Below are 21,734 nucleotides of genomic sequence, written 5' to 3'. Positions count from 1 at the left end.
GGAGGAATGGAATATAGGCGTTTCCAGGGGTTACAAGGGATGGGATGTGACTTTCGGGCTTTGTCAGTGAACCTCATTGATTCCGGTGCTGGCGAAGGTAATCACAGTGCCATTACAATGCGTAACACGATAGTGCTTTTATCGAAAATGTTGTTGTTGTAGCACGTGGAGGGGTCACAATCACATTCTGGGTTCAGTGAGGTATTTTCTCGGTTGTACGGATTCATTGGGAGGTTCTGATAGGCCAAGTTGCATTTCAGAATTGGGCTTCTGGATATTGGCGACCATTGAAAATGATAATAAATCAGGATAAAAATAAAAGAATGTGAAACACTTAAAAAAATGAAATTCACTTAAAGACATTAATTAATAAAATTCCAGAAGAAACTTGAGCGAACGAGAGAAAAAGTTAAATGTTTAAGTCTGTTCTTCAAACTTTTATTTGTTTTTAAAACCTTCAATACATTTTCCCCATAAATCAGTCTCTGAAAAGACAACCTCAATAAATCGGTAACTCGACTTACTTGGATACCATGCCATCCAACCGTCCTCGGTCATTGAGCAGATCCATACCGGGCAATTGAATCCAGACCAGAAATTAAAAATAAACAATGAGTGCATATGGAAATACTCGGCGTCATAAAACTGCCACTTCACTATTCTGACTTCCGAGACTATTTCGGACTAAGCCGCCCAAGCCCCGGATTAATAATATAATAAAAACGACAAACTAAAATCCCCAATCACTTAATAACCATTCCGAAGTAAAGCCATTAGAAAAACCAATAAATTCTCATTTTATTTTTATTGCATTTCATCGAGTTCTCATTTCGCCAGAACATTGGCCGAGGCTGCACCGCAAAATTGTGGTTCTTGGAAAGGCCAGCCGGCCGCAACCAGGAGAGAGTAATGGATGCACTGATCCAAACTTGAACCAGGCTTGGCGAAAAAACGAGACCGACCGGCAAAAAAGCTGGTTCTAGTGCGGTCATATGCCCCTCTCATACAAACTCTGGGAAGTTTTATGAAGGCCCACGCGAGGAAAGATTTGCTGCAAAACAAAAACTATTCCGACTCATCCGGGGTAGCTAGACATGTTTATTTCGACAGAATTATTCCCCAGTTGCTCGTTTTGGGACGCCATCGTTGGTCTGAGACACTTGCTAAAGAGCTTCTTGAAGTGCGAGGAAATGCATTTTCAGAGAAAATAAAGGGATCCATAAAATCTTAATTATCATACCATTTGGAGTGGAGATGTTACGACGCACCGACAAGGGTCGAGTAAGATGTGCGTTTTCAACGGCTTGGTTGAGTCGCGACGCAGTCATATTTCATCTTTTATTTTCGTGTTGAAGCTGAAGCGATTCTCTGGGAAAAGAAGTTTCCAGAAACGTATCAACTCGTTAACTTTTAATAACAATCTTTGTAATAAAATGCTGTTTTAGCCAACATTGACCAAAGATAAAAAAAAAATATTTCCCAGAGAACTTCCTCTCAGATGCGATTCTGAGAAGCCCTTTCAGCCGGCCAATGTAAAATCTCTGCTTCAGTTCCCGTTGGTTCTTCCGTTGGCCGGAACGTGTCTCCCCAGTAGAGATAATGGGAAATTGAGGCAGCCCAACAAATGATTTATTCATAAATATTTCAGCACCCCCGAAAAAGTTTGCGCTTAGTGCAATGTGCATTAGAAGTAGAGGAGGAAAAGTCCGGAAGAGGATTTTGTTCCAGAAAAAAAGTCGACTTGTCCTCATGGAAACCTCAGACAGAAAAAAAGGTTGACGCCAGAGGCCTTGTGCCGTTGAGTTATGGTGTTTTGAAGGAAAACTTTGCGCTCGACTCTGTTTGGGTAACGGATGACGAATGGCATCCAGTGCGGTTCTTTGACTCAGGGAATGGCCTTTAGGGAACGACGGCAACCCAGTTTAAACCGGTGCAAAGTTTACAGAAATTAAACGGCACTTTTACCTTTACTTTTTTGGTTCAGTGTAAACAAGCCATGCTGACTTATAGATGGTCATTAAACAATTTTTTTGATAAATGAGGGAAAAGGTGACTAAGTCTTTTTTTTAAACTAAGTCGTATATTTGATAACGAGGGAAAATTCTAATATGTTGGGTTGAACGTAAAAATTAAACAAAACCATACAGTTTTGAATTGTTTGTTTTAGAATATCACCAGAGTGTGAGCTTATGCCATCCCGTAAAAAGCTATTCTCATTTCACCGAATCTTTCCAAAAATAATATCCTTTCGTAACATCGGCACAGCCTGTTCCATTATCATCAGCGATCCGGAGATTGGTCCCGCTGCTGAAAGTTACGTGATTCCAGTTGATCCGCAGATATTGGAAAAGCATTTCACAGCACATTCGGCAGGCGGACACCACCAACACCGGGTTGGAATCATTGGGTGGCTTTGTGGGGGTGAAGGGAAAACTTTGGTTTGCGAGCAAGAAAATGAGATTTCACCGCTGTTGTCGAAGAAAACCCCGCAGAAATCGGGTCGCCCAGCTGTCACAGGGGGTATTATCAAGCGGAAAGGATGTTTGCTTGTGGGTGGTTATTTGATTTAAGCACGCGTTATACTGCGATTCCGTATTAGGCTAATGGTCACGAATTGGAGACGACTTTGCGTTCCGAGGGTAATCAATTTATTCTGATCACAAAGAGATTTCGTCTGTTCAATCAAGTGTAAATGTTTGAAACAGTGGTTCACTAGGGCGTAAGTGCGATAATATGATTGTGCTGATTAGACAAAAGCACTAACCCGATGTCAGCGTAATGAGTTAATTAAATATTCAAACGCGACAGCAGTGATTGGAGAGACATTGAATTAGCCCCATCGATGGTGACCATTAATCAATAAACTGAGAATAAATTTACTTTTTGGTGCCCTCTCTAGTGATGGTGATTAGTCCCAGATTGGACACCTTTTTACGCTCGATTGCTTAATTGCTGTGACCACACACAGTTGTGCCAGATTGCGTGAAGCCGGGTAATTGAATTACCTATTATGGGAACAATTGAACACGATGATTTAATTACGTGTTGCTTCAGTAGTAAATTTCAGAAGAAACGAAGTGAAGTTGTGTCGATTTACATTGTCAGGGTCTTACATAGATAAAAGCTATTGAACAAAATCATTGCTTATCAACTTTGGGCTTTGAATTTTTGGTAAATTTTATATGCATTTCCCAAAACTCTTTATTCAGTTTATTTCCATATGTTTCATTCATCGAACAATAAATCCCGTTCAAAGTTGCTATCGAAAACACATGCTCTCCATTTTTCAAATAACTCTCCAATTGGCTGCGATAGCATAAACAAAAGACAACTAATTATTAGACAGCTGTCTAATAAATCGAGTTAAATGCCACGCAATCTCGGCACTAAGTATGGTTTCCCGATTTAAAGCAAGTTACCAACCGCCTCCAGCACAGCAGATCATAAATATTTCATTGAACCAGAATTCCGATACTCTTGTAGAGAGCGCTCTTGCAAGGCACTTGTGTATGAATCAGATTGCCTTTGGGGAGCGCTCCAACATCTTACTCAGCGTGTATTGCTACGGTCTTCATCATAATTACTTTCATTTTCCACTCTCACCCGGTTGGATTCTCCACTTGAACCAAGCGTATAGATTCTGGGCCTAGCCGTCAGATCGCATAAAGGGCGCATTATTAAGACGGAATAATTTATAACACCCGCCCGCACAATGGGCGATACTGTGTTTATGTTTGCTCTTCTCCATACATGTTCATATGGCCACAGAAACCCTTTCTTCAACGCGGTATAGATTCAGCTTCTGGCCGATGATGATGAGCGCCAACCCGGACCGCGAGGATGCTGCGAACGAGAGTGGTCTCAATTAAAACAAATAATGACTCAATTCATTGATCTAACTAAGCCGGACAAAAGCAGTCAACCCGTGGCCCCATGTGGCCCCCAACACGCTGAATTCAAACTGCACTCTGATGGGATGCAGATGCTCTCCAATTTGATGCTCAACGAGTATGGACTGGCTAGAACAATCCGAACCCCAGTCCCCAATCTCATTATAGTTTCGCCGAAAAGTTTGGACATAATCGTTTTTCGAGCAGACTCGAATTTGGTGTATGAGTTTTGGTTGCAGATTTAATGACGTGCCCGTCAACCGATTCCACGGATGGGAATGGTTGGATGTTTGCCGACATCGGCGGAAGTGACAGCTCTGGTGGCTGCATCGCGAGAGCTCATTAATTATAGAAAGTGTTGCCGATGATACCGCGCTAATTAGTGGCGATTTCCGGAATAACGTTGCATTTGCTGAAGGGATGCCAACACGGCTTCAAAGTTAAGCCCTGAGCTTGTGTGGGTGGGGAATGTGATGCTATCGTATTTATGTTATAATAAGTTTTGAAATATTTTCGCATCACAAAAGCTCTTTTGCAGGCTAATTAAACGTGAATTATACAGAGTGGAATTTAATTTATTTATTTTAGTTCACATAAAATATAACTATTAACAGCATGAAAAATTAAATCTGGAGTTTTTCAGATCTCTTTTTTTTGTATCCTCACATGGCTTTCATACAAGAATCCGGATTGTGCCCAAAATCCTACCACTAAATTATCTTTTCTAATATCCTGTCTGATTCAGCGGAAAATCATAAAACCACGTTTCATTAGAATATAAACCACACAATAAATGATCCGGCAAAAGGTTAGTCCCCAGTTCGATATGCACAATCTTCCCAGCTCCTGGGGGTTCAACTGTGACTGTAACGGAGAGAAAAAAGGAGCAAAAAATGATTAAAACATCCGTCAAGAAATATGACATTTTGATCTCCTCCGGCTCCCTTGAGGACAGTTTCCGTTTCTTATATTATTTTTTCTTTCCCCTCGTTCGAGCAGGACGATTCTGAAAAAACCAACCTGGAAAAAGCTGTTCCTGACATACATCTTAGGCTTTAGAATTTACGTCCTTTTTATAGGATCGTCCGGTGGAGATTTTTCGTTATTACAATTTTTTCGGAAATAATGCCAAACAGCCATGCCTGATGGAGTTTTGTGTGCGCCAGTGTTATAATAAACAGGGCAGAAGGAAACTTTTTCGCGCCGCAAAGTATTTTTGGGATTGAGGAAAAAATGTTTTCCTTTGCAAGGTAAAAGTTCTAAACTTTCCCGCATTTTACATCGTTTTGCGTGAATGTTTTTAAACAATGCTAATGATGGGGGGAGGCTTGCTGTTTTTTTTTTTTGGGTTGGCTTCTTGTAGCAAAGTTTTCCAAGCAGTACAAGTTTGGAACTGAACGTAAATAGTTCAGTACTTTGTTGTGTTATTGGTGAGGGTGCACATTTTAGCCAGGTAGCAGTCCAAAATTCACCAGGTGGAATTCGCGTAAAAGAATATAAATAATCGAATCTGGTTACTAGAAATTAAGAAAAATACGAGTCACTGAAGAACATATTTGTTCGTGCAATTAAAAAGTTTGGTGTCATTGAGTTTGTACGTTAATGGCGTTTTATGTAATAAATTATTATTTTTGAAAACTATCAATTATTTACATCAAGCCAAAAAGAAAAGAGTACAACCCGTGGAAAGTACGACTTGAACTAAATTTTTCTTGAATTTCACGAATTCACCTCGTTTGACCTTCGATGTCAGTTTCGACTATCGGAATCAAAAGTTCCCTGTTACAAAATGCTCTCCTCTTCGAACCAAACTAAAGAAGATTCCCACGCCAGCAAGCCAGTTTGCCTCCCGGAGGATGCTGACCCTCGAAGCACCCTCGAAGGGCCCTTCAAATCCAGTGCGCCGCCAATGTCGAGACCCATTCACCAAATCTGCCGGTATTTTCAAACGTTGCTGGCATGTCGGGCGCAAAAATAAAGGTGGGGGTGGTGTGGCGTGCTCATCATGGCGGCAAAAGAGGAAAGAAATTTTCTTATTAATTGAAAGCATTCAACAGCTTCATCACGTTCTAAAACGTGTCTTTTCAGCTCTTTTGGATCATTTTCGCTATGGTGAAGGCGGCAAAATCTTGGCCCTGGGAATCCATCATCCGGGGGTCGGCGGGCCTGTCATCCGCAGAGCTGAGTTGCTTTTCTTTAAAGACATATTTTTCGCTGAGCAGAAAACAAAAATGTAGCTGTGCTTGGTTTCGCGGTGCACTTTCGCTGTTGTGCGGCTCCGAGATATTAAATTGTAGTAATTTTGCATCATAGCAAGTGCGCAACACAATGTTATCTGAGCCTTCAACAGTGAAGAAAGTTGTCAACTTTAAATGCCTTAATTTGATAGTGTTTTTGAAGACCCACTTTACGACCGTCATCAACGTGCACTGCATGAGAAAGAACTGCATCAAAGCATGGCAAAAACTAATTCACGCTCTGATGCGGTGCAATATTGCTTCACTCATCCAGTTGGAGGCACGAAGGCACATAAACCATAATAAACGCTCTCACGCAATCAACAGGAGAAACAACGAGATCAGCACGGGATCAAAGAGCAATCAAGATTAACCTTTTCGCTTCTCATTCGAGTAACTGTAGAGGCAAATTTAGGTTATTTAAGCTTTCACAGAAGAAATTAACAATAATTTAAGACTGAGAATGTATAACGTATTAACGCCACCTGCCATGTGTACATTACTTTGTGTGAAATCGTACCCGAAAATCTCCCACTAAATACAAACAAATCTGGGCCATATATTTTTGAGCGAAAAAAAACTAGAGTCTTATATTTACCCAATCATTTGCATTGGATAATGAGGGAAATTTGATCTTACCTGGAAATAAAAGAAGGAATTATTTTAGTAAATTGCAAACCAAAAAACAATTAACTAGGATTTTTGAAAATAACAGTTTCAAATCTTATTCTCATGAACGATTATTTCGATAATATAAATGATCATAGCAATTAACTGTTCTAAGACAAATCTTCAACGACCTTTCCCCACACACCGGCATCAGCAAGCATAATTGTCCACCCCTGGAGACAGTAGATTCATAAAGGTCGTTAAGTTTAAATGAACATTGCGCCCATCACCCACACGCTACACACTGTTAAGCACCACACATGGGTCTCCCCGTAGCCGAGTGTTCTTGGGGCGTTCCCCAAACTCTGAGTGAGAATTTAATTTTCTCCAGACCAATTTAGACACCCGTTTTTAAGGTTTCCTCGCTAGAATCATTTTCGAAAGCGTGCACCGTAAAAGGACCAGAATCGTCCTGAAGCCTTGAGGACAAACCAGCATCAGCAGCACCCTCGGGAGAGAGCGGTTGAGAGCAAGCCCCCCAAAAAACGGCTGCGAATCATTTCCTCCATTGTGTGAATGAATGGACGTGCGCCACCCATCCGTGGCCCGGAAGTAGGTGAGAGTACACATCCAACCTGCTAAGCAATTCGGAAAAGTACTTAACCAGGCCATTCTTCGGTAGATGTTGGAGGTGAGGCATATATACCTGTGTGCACTCTGAAAACTTGTGCTCATACAAACAAATGAAGATATGCACAAACGAGCGTGAAATTGCTCTGCTGCCATAGAGGTTTGAATTTTTTTTTCCGAAAAACCATCAATTCGGATAATTGAAGGTGAAGGTCTATCGAGAAATTGAAAGTGAACGTGATTTAATGTTATAATAGCTATTAAACAAAAATATGTAATGAAAAAACACTTGCAAGGCATCTTAAACATTAAGTTATTTCCACACATATCATCCATCAACATTGAAATCAAACGGTTCCAAAAACGCGCAGCACACATGGTTTCCAAATGAAAGATACCAACTTTTTTCTTTTTAGTTCCCGCAGCATCTCTCGTTGTCAAACTCCGATGATGAATGAAGCCATGCGGCATTTGCAAAAGCGTTGCCTTCAATTAGTTTCGCGGTTCGGTAACAGTTTTAAAACGGTTTCCTCGTATTCCCACTGCCGAACTGTGAAACTGACTCTCCCCAAATGAATGAGTGGATGAATAAAAGAACGCTAGAAGTTGGCCTGTCAATTGAAACTAATCTGCCCCACTTTTTGCTGCGTTCTGACTGTTCTCTATGAATGATTCGTCATTATTTGTTTGAAGTTCTTTGTTAACTAGTGGTTATGGATACTACCAAGTACATTGATCATTCAGTGTTCAAGCATCAAGCAGAACCGTCTTGAGTGTAAATTCATGTTCTCTATGCTCGAAGTAGATCATGAAAACTCAGAGAAAAGTTAAACTGTTGAGATGTAACCTTAAAAAACAAGCCACAACCCACTGACCAACTTTATCCGGAGAAAAGTAGATTTCAATTAGGCAGCAAATTTTCACACCGCAGCAGAAGCAGACTTCCACGCCTCACTGACCCGGGCATGCTGCGACATAAATGTTTTCACCTGATGGCGAACTTGCCCCAACTCGAACAGTCCCAAAGCTGTTGAGTGAAAAATAAAAGAAGGCCAGCTGGAATTTATGTTCTCGGGAAGACGAGAGCGACCCGGCAAAGGCACGGTGAATTATGGTCATAAAGTTGAATGAAATATTAAGCGAATTATGAACGAAGATGACCCTCTTCGTGCAAGTCTCAAGAGAGGGCCGCTAAAGTAAAATGAGAGCCAAAATTGTTGACTGCAGATTGGTCATCTCAGGAACGCGAATTTAATGGCCAATTGTTGCCACAGCTTTAGGGGAATTTTGCGAAAGTGGTGAATTTTTGATTAACATGAACACTAAAGTGAATCGTAACAAGCATGTGCTGCAAGAACAGTTTAACTTGTTATGTTCAACATAAAATTTAAAATACACCCAACTGGAGAAGGTTTAGATATCTGGTACAAAAAAAAAGCTTTTGTTTTAAGCAACCAAATATCACAATCCACAAGCACAAATATTTTGTTTTAATTCGCTACCCCCGTAGCATATGGGTTCCAAATTAGTTCATCATTTCGCTCGAGCTTCAAATTCACCACCGTACGATTCCAGAGGCGAACATAATACCCTGCGCGTGCTAATTAAAACAGCAAATAGAATTATGCTCTTTTTCTACCCTCTCTCCCATGTGTTCTATGTTATCAGAGCAAACAGTAGGGAAACGCGCGAGATGGAAGTGAAAAATAGCGGTCCTCATTAAAACTCATGAGTACCACACCTGCATGGCGAAAAAGGGACTACTCCACAGAAGGTACGTCCTTTTCGCAGGAGGCGACAACGATACACAGCTCTCCTACATGTATAGGAAAAAAAGCAGAACGAGCTCGCTTTAAACTTTTATGGTGGCAAACTTTATCGTGTATCCCTGAACTGGAACCGTTAGAGAAAACTTTCAGCTCCACCATCTTGTCACATCATCTCATTAAAGCGGGACGAAATTTGCCATTAGAACAAATTTGAGACTTTGGAAGAAAGTTTGTGATGCTTCCCCCCCAAGGTGAAAATCCACCGAAAAGGTGTGACGATATAGTTGGGTACCAGCATTGGTTTCCTTGAAGTGGGAAATTAACACAAATAGTACAACACAAATTTTGACTACCTCTATTTTAAGAAGCACTTGCGACAGAAAATGGTGAAGGTAAGACCAATATTTATGTATGTATCACAAATTTTGTTTTCGTTCCAAAGTATGAGCGAAGATCATCAATTCAATCAATCAATGAGGTAATGAGAAAAAAACAACTTTAAAAAATAACTCAATTATAACTAAAAAAAAGTCCAGTAAACCCCTTCTCAACCTCTATTAACTCACTCAAAATTCCCACCTTAACAATCACCCCGTTCAGCTGGATAGCACAAACCAACGACAGGTTGTTTGTCAAATATGCTGAATGTTGATACAGCGATTATATTACACACCCAAGCACCAGCATATTTTATCAAGCTTCCCTCGCATATCAGAACGCGTTCAGGTCGCGCTGATAAGGTTCATGCTGGTATGATAAAAGTGAGGGACTAGTAGACCGTAGCCAACTTTCACACCTTTGATATCGCGATTCCCATAATATAAGGTAGACATACTCATTCTGAATCAAAAAGTTGTGAATATTTCAATTTCTTACATTAGAAACCATAATTAAGAAAATCCACCCTACATTAAGAGCATCGCTTGAAGAAAGGTACACCGTAAAAGGCACAACTTTGTCATATCGCGCGCAACACAAGGACATGACACTGCGCTGCTGGAACCAAGTGAGAAAAAGGATAAGTATTATCCACGCTACGACAGTGTAAAGAACCTCCAGCAAACACGTCTTGGTTTGTAATTAATGGTGATGAAAACGATCCTTTTAATGCGCTTATGCAAAAATTTATGGCATTATGAAACGAGCAGGAGAAGACTTTTACTTTGCTGGTATCTGCAGACTCTTGAAAACTATCTTGCAAATTGATTTTAAATACTTGATAAAAAGATACACTCAAAACTCAGAGTCAAGAGAATCGTTGCCTCAAAATGAGGGCTCATCGAAAAAACAGAAAGAATAATGCTACCAACTCACACCACCATAACAAATAATCTCCAACAAGTGTCATACATGGACATCTGACCACTCCTTATTCACCAAGCTGTGGTGGCCGAGGCACACAGAAAAAAAAGTTGAATTTTGGAATGTTGAAAATTTGGTAGGTTGAATATTACCTCTATTTTTGAGTAATATTACATAAAAAATTTGTAAAAATGTGAACCTGATGAATATTCATCAAAAACTGATGAAAATTCATCATTTTCTGGGGTAAAATTTATCATTTATTTTGTCACAAAATCTGTCACCATTTCCTGATGAATATTACCATCATTTTTTTTTCTGTGCAGTTATGTCTGTGGGTTAGTCTGTTAAAGGTCACTGGTTCGATCCCGTAGTCGACACATTTGATTTTTTTGTTTTGACGGATGAACTTTTTTGCAAAATAACCTCGACAGAATAATACTCTCGCCCATCTCGAACTGTGTTCTCTGTGTCCGTAAATGGTACCACTATTCTCGCGTCTCTCGGACTAGCGCTGCCCAGTTTTGGGTGTACCAAAAGAAGAATCCGAAACATAACACCTAGAATAGGTCAACGATATTCTCAACCTCAAGCAGAAACAAACAACAGCTGTCGAGCACAACAAGGTGACAGAAGTCATCTTTTGGAACCCATTCAGTCCCAGTCTGCGGCCTCATGAATAACTCATTCAGCTTTCGCAGTCGGGCCCAGACCCAGACGATGCAAAGCGGACGATAATGAATGCTGAAAAAGGCCTTTATCCTCGGGTTAACCTTTCCTGGATGCTTCTTTCTTTTCGCTGCAAAAATGTGCTTTGTACATGCAAAACGGAGCCATCTCTCGGAATGATCTCGGAGATGACGAAGGAAGAGGTAGCACAAAAGCAAAACTTCTTGTTGCTCACTTTTGTCTCTTGTGTACAATCGGTGATGATTATTTCCAAAACAAGAAGGGGGAATTTAGGTTTTGACTCTTTCCCTTAGAGCGGCACGCATTCATAATGAAGAAGTTAATCCATGTATTGTGTAAGAGACATAATGGAGAAGTTTTTTGGCTTCTGGTTTAAGAAAATTGTTCTAGAGGTTAGGTTTTACTATTCTTTGAATGTTGGTCTTATTGACCGCTCAATGGTAAGCAGATTGATATGATAATGGTAATGATTTCCTTTACTTTAAAACATGTACGTACATTGTTACATTTCTCGAAATGACCAATCGCCAAAACTTTTCCCAAAAATGTCGGTCAACACTTTTCATCCCAATTTCTGTCCATTGTGCAAAGATCAAAACGAAGTTTAGCGCACCCGAAGCAGCTCCCCACTTCATCTTGTTTGTTTTGCTTTTGACAAGGTCCAAACGAAGAAAAGCGGAAAACAACGAGTCCATCCACTCTCGAGTTGAAAGAGCAATTTGCTCCAAACAATGCGATCATTTCGCACAACTTTTCAGGTTTTCCTCGAAAAATCAAACACTTGAAATGTTTAACTGCTCCTCCATTGTTTCTTGACGAGATGCTCGAAAGCTCGCTTTTTTCGCACAGCATTCAGCGAGAAAAGCTCCAATTTGGCCTTTCACTTCAAGGTCTTTCCCATGGAGCTTGTCAATGTGGGCCACAGATGAACCACAAACTGTGTGCCGACTGCACTTGACTTCACCGTGGTGTGTACTCTCGTTTTCTATGAGAAAGTTTCGCGTTTAAAAATAGTCTCAGCCAGAAGAGCGACGCGACAAGAAACGCTTGACTAAGCAAACAAATCAGTTACCAACCACTCCCACCTCCCACTGGCTGTTTCCGGAAGTGATTTTCATGCTCTCTTTTGCAGACGGCGCTAGAGGCAATGCTGGAAAAGTGCACGTCGTCGCTCGATACGTTTGTAGGAAAAGTCAGTGGCGCGACGATGCACTCGGGCGTGACGCATGGGTTCTCAACGCTTTCTGGTATGAAATAACGGTGGGAGTGGTTTAAATCGGTTAATGCCATAAAAATTGATGTTTCAATCGAAACTCCCCATAATTAGAGAAGGGCTAATTAAAATAGAAAATGTTTTTTTACGCAAAATAAAACAACAATTTGATGAATTTACAATATTAATTTTTCAGACAGTTACAAAACTGAAAATCTCACAGTGCACACTCCATGCAACCAAGATTTAACCCTCTATACAACTTAAGCCCGCTTCTGGACGGAATTGAATTGATCTTTTATATTCAAATTTGACTTTCAAAATTTTTAGAAAGAAGAAAAACACAACTTTGTTATTATAGGGAATTGGCCTGAGTTGTTTTATTTTGCTTTAATATGTCCTTGATTATGATTCAATATAATTTGTTTCAACTTTAAGAGAGTTAAATTACCTAAAGCGAGTTTGAAAGAAATAATAGTTAAAACAGACAGCAAATACATATAAAGAGTGTCAACAACAATTTTAATTGTCAAATAAAATTTTGGCAGAAAAGGGTTAAGACCCAACCTTCCACCTTTCGAAAGAAGCACCACTCTATGAAAGTGCTGCAAATCAAATCTTTCCTGCGGTTCTTTTCATCGGCTCAGTGAAGCGCCTTCGTCGTCGGCACAAGTGTTCCAGGTGGTGGGTAAACGTGTGTGCGTGAGAGCAGGTGCAAGCCCGTTGCACACGTGCAGCCACTATATGTTCATGCGTCATTCAATTGTGCGAACTCTTTGGCGTACTGTTGTAAATGTGAAGTTGTAAGTGTGCATGTGAAGGCTAATGCTGATATTGAATGCACTTTAGCTTCTACGAGCTACGAGAATTCCTACACATAACCACACTCACGCTCTTAGTACGATGCTGAGTTAGTAAATTATTTATGCGGAGCGTATAATTTAAAATTTATGATGTCGACGCGCATTCCCCAACGAAATGCATATCCAGCGAAAATCGCGGCTCGCGGCTGTTGGATAGTGGTTTTGCACCAGTAGAAGACTTTTGGTTTGTAACGAACGCAATTTTAGCCGTGATTGGATCGAAGCCTTGCGTAACGATGTTATGCTGGCTGTGGCACTGAATAGATTCCGATGCAGGTTGAAACCACACCATTACCGCGGAATGAGAATATTTAAGTGAATAAGAGCACACCTGCCCGCAAGGCATTCCATCTATATCATAGCCCCTATTCTATTAATAACTCGGTGTTCCACTTCCGGTTTTGCTGGTCGGCAAGAATGCAGTTAATTATAACAAACTGACTCTGGTACACGAGGTAATATTGTGGACAAAGAGAATAGGCAGTGATAAAAATCAGAACATATTATTGGATCAATATGGAAGTTCAATGACTCGAAAAAACAAGTCTGTAGCGCAAATGAACAGAACAATACTCTTGAATAGTTGATTGTAATCGAACAAGTTTACTCAATTTTAATTAAATGGTACTGTGTACGTAATATAGGAATTTCAAAAAAGTAGGGGAGAGTGGGCGGACTTGATCCCCGGGGACACTTGATCCCAAGCCTGTATCTCGTCAGCATGTGGGTTAAAAAATTAGCTTTGTTCTAGAAAGTTATGCGAAATTGACTAAAACTCATTGTAGAAAATAAAGAAAAAATTAAAAAAAAAATAGATTGAGTTACACACATTTTTCTGAAAAGTGCTGCAAAAAAACCTCCAAGAGATCTTTTTTCTTTGTTTTGATATGTCTAGAAAACACTCAAAATTTATTTAAGAATATTTTTTTACCCACGAATTGTTTGATAAACTTGATAAACTTATCAACTCCCAAACTCATACGCATTTGACATTAAATTTATCGTCATATTATTTTTACAATCAATTGTTTAAAAAAGTGCATTAAGGGAGACTTGATCCCTGCATTTTACAGTCACTGGAATCAGCCTTAAGCTTAATTAAACAAAAATTACCAGCTTTTGTAAAAATGCTCAATTTTGTTCTAAAAAGAATATTTTAAGTTTTTAAATATTGTACATACTAAACTTGTTATATTTTGAACACAAACGTACAGGTTTTATGTGAAATTGCTGTAACTTATTAAAAAATAACAGTTTGGATGAACAATTTGCTTAAGATTTCTTCAAAATGTTGAAAGTAGGATCAAATTACCCCGTAACATTTTGAAAATGCTGGTTTACAATGTTTTTTTTTAAACATTTGGCATGATTCGAAGAGTTCATCTAATGAAATACCCTTATCAGTCAAACATAGTTGAATGTTTAAGCTTTCAATTCATGAAAAAAAAAATCATAGTTTTGTGAGAAATTAACAAAGTTATGTGCGATACAAAAAAGGGGATAAAGTCTCCCTACTCTCCCCTATATTAAAAGGTTGATTTATCGAGAGGTCAATTTGGCAAAAAAGTATCTCAACTTTATAAAGCTGCCAATAAATATGTCAGGATTTCTAGAGTTTTTTTTATTAGGTCCTATAAACATATGAAACACAATAGCTTAGGTATAGGACCTTTAAAAAACACTGTAGATTTGTTCCAGGCACGTTTTTTTTTCATTAAAGTTTTCTTAAGATGCCCCCTACACAACCCCATACAACTCCTACATAACAGAATTTAAGTTTTATTGAGGAGAAACTGAGAAATTGTAAGATTCGTAGAAAATCATTCTCTCCCACTGACGCTACTATCAGATCGTGTTCTATATTCTCTCGGATGACGCTGCCTTACATGAATAGAAATCCTGCAAATCCGTTATCTCTATGTGGTCGAATTTGTTAACATTGACTTGCTTCCAAAATCGTCAACAATTTGTTCGATTTTGTACAACAATGTTGCAGATTTTGAAAATATTTTCAGCGCAATCGAGGTCTTCAATTTCCTTTTCAACGATGATCAAAAGGTGGATTAAGAATTCGATCATTTTCTTATTTACCTATCAGCTTTGAAAATATTCTGAATACCACTTAAGTCGAATATATTCTGTATACCACTCAAGACACTGCTAACAGATCACCAAAAACGAAGTTATAGCTGTCGGCAACTATCACTTGTACCTCGGTGTCTTCCTTTTATCTACGAGGACTTCAACGCCCTTAAGTGTATGCTTTGGTGCCGGGTACCCATATTTACATGTGGATTTTTTTTAGGCGCCTGCCATAGGATTTGAACCAGCGACCTTTGGTTTGTAAGTCCAGTACGCGGTCCAGGCGGGGTACCAGATCATCAGCAGAATGACGCTGAACCTGCCAGAATAAGCCAATGAAAAGATTATTTCGATCTAATTTTCGTTGCAATATTTGTAAATACGAGTCTATAAAGAAGTGTAAACCTAGAAGCTATTAAATTTTTATATATACTTGTATTTCGTCATACATTTTTGACGCCTGGATTCTTCATTCAACCCGTGTCTAGGTAAATATTTAATCACTTATTTGCATTTTTGAAGTCATGTCTCCGATATTTTTCTGTTGGTGAAAATTGTATCGATGGAAAAGTATTTCTTGAGTTTTTTTTTATTAGGTCCTATAAACATATGAAAGACAATAGTTTATTGGTCCTTTTCAAAAAAAACTCTGGATTTGCAAAAATGATGTCATGAAGATTGCTTTTTTGTAACCTTTTTCATTTTCATTTCTTTGAAAAATTAATATGAAGCTGTTAGGCCAACATCACCTCATGAATGATGATAGTTTTAGATGAATTATTATCATTTTTGTATCGAACATTGTTAAAAAAAATATTATACTTAAAATTTATTGTTCAATTTCTAGAGTAAAAGATTCAACTCTACAGATATGCATCCATTACTGTCAATTAATCTCATTCTGCAAAAAAAAGCCACTCTCATAACGAAAGAAACGTCCGGTCCAGAATGACTCATCCAGAACGCGTGACAACGATGCTTGACCGGTACCAGCCGGTGTCGGATTCCTGCGAGACAATGCGAAATCCGATCAGCCCAGACTGTGTATGTAAACATTCTGAGGAAAGTCAGCCGGATTGATGCAAGAGCAACACATCTCGACTCTAATTGCGCAATCAAACACTAAAACTCATTCGCGGTTTTGCTCAACCTTCGGACAATACGGAAAATAATGCCTTTTGGATCTCGTCCGTCAACATGTGTGTGTGTGTGTATCCTATTGTGGTTTAAAATCACACTAAAAGTACGTGCGAAAAAAATATGAAACCCTCGTAAAACAAGTATAAGCAGATATGTCGAGATCGACAAGTCGGAATGGCAAAGTTGTTTACATAAACATTCTTTCCTCCGGAACGAGCGTTGTTTTCCCACAATGTGTGCGCCACCAGCTCAGCAAGAGCTGAGCACCGTTGAAAAAATCATTTGAGTTTTACATTTTAAAAATGATTTATGAAATTGTATAAAATTATATGAAAATAAACTGCATCAAGTAGTTAAAATAATAACAACCAAATTTTGTTATAGTGTACTGCAGAACTAAACGGAAAAACTGCAAACACATAAAAAACTTCCAAGTCAGCGGACCATCCAAAGAGCGGTTCAACGAGCAAACACAAAAAAAAGCGAAACGTTTCCACCGAAATGTGAAATGTTTTCCCTTTTTGCTGCCTCCCATCCAACCCCAAACTGTTATATGATCGCATCATCCACCGGCTCTTGCTCGTGTGTAGACGAAACATATGGATCCTCTTGCATATGTTCTTGATACTTGGCAACATTAATGAAAGGTTAGGGTGATCCCATTTAATAAAAAAAAACCTCTTTTTAATGCACGATTTGATCTCAAGACATAAAAAACCTCAAAATTGGTTATACCATAGTATCGCCCTAATAACCCCCTACACCACCAACAGTTTCAGGCTGAGAAGATTTGCAAACTTCGGACTGTGCACTCGGTGCATGTGAAGTTATTATATGGCTTCTCTCTTTATAGCGGAAAAGATTATAATTTGATGACGAACGAGCTCATAATTTGGCATCAAGTGTGGCGACCAAGTGGAAAAAGCTTATTGCTGAGACGTGCCTTTTTCGCACACAACGGTTGGTGTTTGGGCATTAGAAAGTGAATTGCCACGAAAGGGAGTCGTTAAAATTAGGTCGTTTGAACCGATCCGTCCCAAAGTGCCCGAGAAGCTAAACAACTGGGAGATTTTGTATTGAATATATTTTTATGTTTATCCTTCAATGCATGCATGACTTTCCGAAAGTGCTGAAATATAATGTTCTATCTTACCAAGTTAGTTAAACGCGACTAGCTTTGAAATTCGAGTTTTGCATACCGTGAACCAGACATGCATCGGCACTAAGAGCTCTTCTTAACAGCTCTCGGAAACGGAATCGACGTAACACCTTATAATGTGGCCCTCTTAAACCTTGCGGTTTCGTCAACGGATCCACAGGCGTGTATCGTTCTTTTTGCGACAAGACTCCGCCTCCCGGGTCTCCTAAGTGTGAAGGTATGGGCACGGGGAGAGGGCACCGAATACCTATATTAACACTTAGAATTTTTGCGTCTGCCTCGGGATTCGAACCAGCGACCTCTGGATTGTGAGTCCAGTGCGCGGTCCGATTGATCCAAACAGGTCCGATTGATCCACACAGCTCTCTGTTTGTTCTGTATGGCAGATTCCAGTAAAGTCATGTTAAGTTCATTTCTTTCGTTCTGGTTATGTGTACTTTCATCAAAACTAATAATATGCAAAATTACAAAACTGGAGCAAATCCAGTTTTTTTTCTTGAAATGTCAAGGGCGTAATAGAACCAAAGGCACTTTCCAGGATCCCTTCGGAAGACTGGCTGCGCTAGGGTTTGATTAGATTAGATTAGAAAAGCCATTTTTTGTTAAATTTCTGTAGAACAACATTCAGCTTCAAATAACAAGCTGGAATTGAGTTTGCCAGCAGCAAGCAGCTTCTCCAAACTCAAGCAAAAGCGACCACGGTGGAGGTCAAAAAGCAAATAAATCTCTTCTGCAAATAAACGACGATGTCATGTTAGCGCAAAACCCTCACACCGCTTCCATTCATCGGTCCAGTCCAATTTCAAAGTGCAACCCCACACCGTGGGACAGCAGAAAAAAAACACATTTCTCTCAAAATAGAACATTTCACTTCGTCGCGTCCTGAAGTCACGCTGGTGTGCCAAGTTTTGCGCGAAAAAGTCACTGAGTCAGTAATGTGGAACACCACCTTAAGGAGAGGAGGGCGAAGTGGTGGTTACAAGCCTTCGTGCCAAGATCGATTCCCATCGACTTCCACCGAAGTGAATGCAGCTAATACTAGAACGTTGTATTTTTAGAATGCGCCACCTTCAAGGTTTAAGAGGAAAGGTAGGGCACACAAAGAGCTACTTGAGCGACGACAGTGGTGTCGCGTAATTAGAAGCCTGATTATCTCGACGTCAGGTACCTGAGCTCTAGACGCTCGTGAAAGACTTAGTGTCGAATATGAGTAATCCTTCCTGAGCGTTTGCATAATGTAGAAACTGCTTACCTAATACTGTTATCCAGCAAAGAATTGCTATCGACAAGGAGTTCAACCTCGCCGTCATTGTCGGACGCTGGAACTTAAGCTAAGTCTGCTGGAAGTCTACGGACGCTGTGTAGATGTGTACGTGTGACCGTTGATGGCTTTTGTATCTTGTTTCTTTTCCTTCTCCCACCTCACAAACACCTTTAATTTGCTCCGAATGGAACCACTACAACCTTCGGAAGGCAATATTTTTCTCAGGAAAGCAAGCACTTGACCACTTCACTTAATTCTTGTTGCTCATTTCATTACCATATTTCACCAACGGAGCTATTACAAGTAATCAGATGAATATTGATTAAATTATTCGCGTGCTCTGGAACTAGCAGCACGAACTCCAGCAGCTTGTCCACTCGTAATATCCACCACTGTACCACTACACCTCACGAACATGTGCCACAACACAGGTGTACCGGTATTTGTACCAAAGAGTTGTTTTCAATTCAGAATCTCCCACCGTAAACACAACTCATACATTGAAAGGAATAGGTAACTGTCGCAACTCGCAGAGTTGATTCCGATGATTAATCACAATGGTGTGTGCGGTGGAACCCGAGGGTAACACTCCCCAATCCAGCTGGTACTACCGTGGTCCATTCATACAATTCAAACAACTGCCGAGAGAGCGTATCCAATTGTTATGCCGCCCACGTTCCGCACGAGGGGAATTTCTCTAAATTCAATTCACTGCACTTGGCGCGTCGTTGTCGCCGTCGTCACACTATTTCCATACGCCAGCGAATTCCGACGACCAACCGACCGACAGTCTTGGAGATCTTAAATTGTGTAACACCTCGCGCCGTTTCCCAACGATTCGTTCTCCTTGGCGTCGGTGGGTCAAGTTTTCCAACTGTAGAATCCACCTCCACCAAACTTCAACAAGACTCACAGCTAAAGACCGAGAGTACTCCGTACGTACGCACCGCACGACTTCTGGCGCACTATTGAATGAATCGCATCCAGTGACGGCTGCTCGAACCCTCTGTTTGGAAGTCTGATCAAAAGTGTGGAAGAGATTCATTCATCACAACTACATGCGAAAGAACCCGAAGGTGGAGCGGCGAAAACGAGTCGAAATTCATTCGGCGAATGAGTTCATCTATTCGTCGTCCTCGTGCTATTAACGGAAAATGTGTTCATGAGCCGAACGACCGCCACGACAACGCCGAGGCGGGTTTGTTTGTACCGGCGAAAAACGAAAAAGACGCGTGCCGAATGAGCTGTAAGGGGGAAACACTTGTTGATTTGTTTGGGTTGAGGGGTCCCTTTTTATGTTGTTATTATTGTTATGGTGAGTGCATTAGAATCATTTGGATAACTATAGCTTGTAGGGGAGCTGGGGGTAAGACGGCCAGGCGGGGTAAGACGGCCACCCCACTGTTTTACTAAGTATACTAATGAATATTACTAAAATGTTTAGCAATACTGTTCCTCATGCTAAATAATGCTTAAGGAGTCACCTTTGCCAAAAATATTGTTTGAAATAGTATAAAAATAGCTCAAAATACACAAATAATTTTTGAACTTGAAACTGGATGTAATTTTCATGAATTACAACTTAGGCATTTTTGTTAGATAACAATATGTTTTCCTGTCTTCAAATATTTTTTGATGTTAAATTGAAGTTTTCCCTAGATTATGTCCCTCGAAAAAGTTTTGAAAATGCGATGAGCTATTTACAAAAAATGTTTAAAAAAATAATTTATTTGGGGGCAAGACGGCCACCTTCTCCGGGGGTAAGACGGCCACCCGTAATTTGTAGATTTTATTTGATATAGGTTATATTTTTGACGGTTTTTGACTATTAATACATATTTGAAGATAAGGAAAAGCATTTTCAATAAAACTATCCATTTTTAACCAAAATACTGTTAACTACTGTTTCGACAACATTCTTTACTGTGATATAGCAAAACTCATAGAATAGTATGAAATCCTATCAAACTTTTCATAAAAATCGCTAATTTAATATTGTTTACATAATTATGATTTACTTATTGTAATCGAAATACACAAACTAATTATTTTGCATCAAATTGTGTTTGTTTTGTAGTAAAAATTCACAGTTTGTCATAAAATGTGTTTGCAATAATATGAAATTCACTAAGCCAAATTATGAAAATTTTTAAACAGCATTTTTCTTCACATTTGAAACCTGATTTTTTTCAACCAAAATAGTTATGATGTTCAGAGAAGTCTGTTCAACCAACCATGTAGGTATTTGGGTGAATTTAGCAAAGTTATTAAGTTAATTTATAGCACTGGCCGTCTTACCCCACATGGGTGGCCGTCTTACCCCGCGTATTTCATATATATACGATTTCAATTATTTTTTTTAAATTGCTGAAAAGTATTGAAAATTGGTTTTTAGACCAACTAATTTATGTCATTTCTATAATGGACTAGTAGTAGAACAATATGTACGTAATTTGATATCAAAATAATCTGTTGCGTAAATTTTATGAGACTTCTCCCTTAGGGTGGCCGTCTTACCCCCATCTCCCCTACAAGAATTGAGGCTAAGACTAAAAAAAACTTGTACAATATTGTCACTCTTCATATTGAATGTAGTTGCGATGCTATTTGCCGCAGTATGCATTTGCGAAAAAATTTATGTGAAAGTTTTAGTCAGATGCAGTTTGACACTCTGACATGCATGTCTTCTGTTTACACTTTTGCTTCTAACTCGGGTCTCCGGCAACCAAATTCAACAAAATTTTGACTCCTATAACTTTTCGGTTTAACTCATATACCGTCAGCAGGAGTGACATTGGGCCTTGGGAGGAAAGATTGGGTTAATCAAATGCTCCTTATAACTTCGTCTGCCTATATGTGAATCAAACGGAGCACTCACTGCACTAA

The 21,734-nt window shown here is 39.5% G+C and overlaps 1 protein-coding gene across 9 annotated transcripts in view; it reads right to left on the bottom strand.

Annotated features, from left to right (window-relative positions):
- The window catches only part of LOC120422116 (fasciclin-2), a 223,655-nt gene that overhangs the window by 76,601 nt on the left and 125,320 nt on the right, over positions 1 to 21,734 (bottom strand). For 2 of the 9 annotated variants that reach the window (XM_039585510.2, XM_039585535.2), the window contains exon 1: positions 18,837 to 19,763. The exons of 1 other annotated variant lie outside the window; for it this stretch is intronic. In XM_039585510.2, the coding sequence (XP_039441444.1) occupies positions 18,837 to 18,894 (58 nt within the window). In that variant the 5' untranslated portion in view covers positions 18,895 to 19,763. Of the gene's footprint in view, positions 1 to 18,836; positions 19,775 to 21,734 lie in introns of those variants that run through there. 6 more of the 9 variants (XM_039585521.2, XM_039585528.2, XM_039585488.2 and 3 more) reach the window with 6 other exon arrangements.

This window comes from Culex pipiens, chromosome 3 (genome assembly GCF_016801865.2).
Source record: "Culex pipiens pallens isolate TS chromosome 3, TS_CPP_V2, whole genome shotgun sequence".
NCBI lineage: Eukaryota > Metazoa > Arthropoda > Insecta > Diptera > Culicidae > Culex > Culex pipiens.
This window is presented reverse-complemented; position numbering and strand designations above follow the sequence as displayed.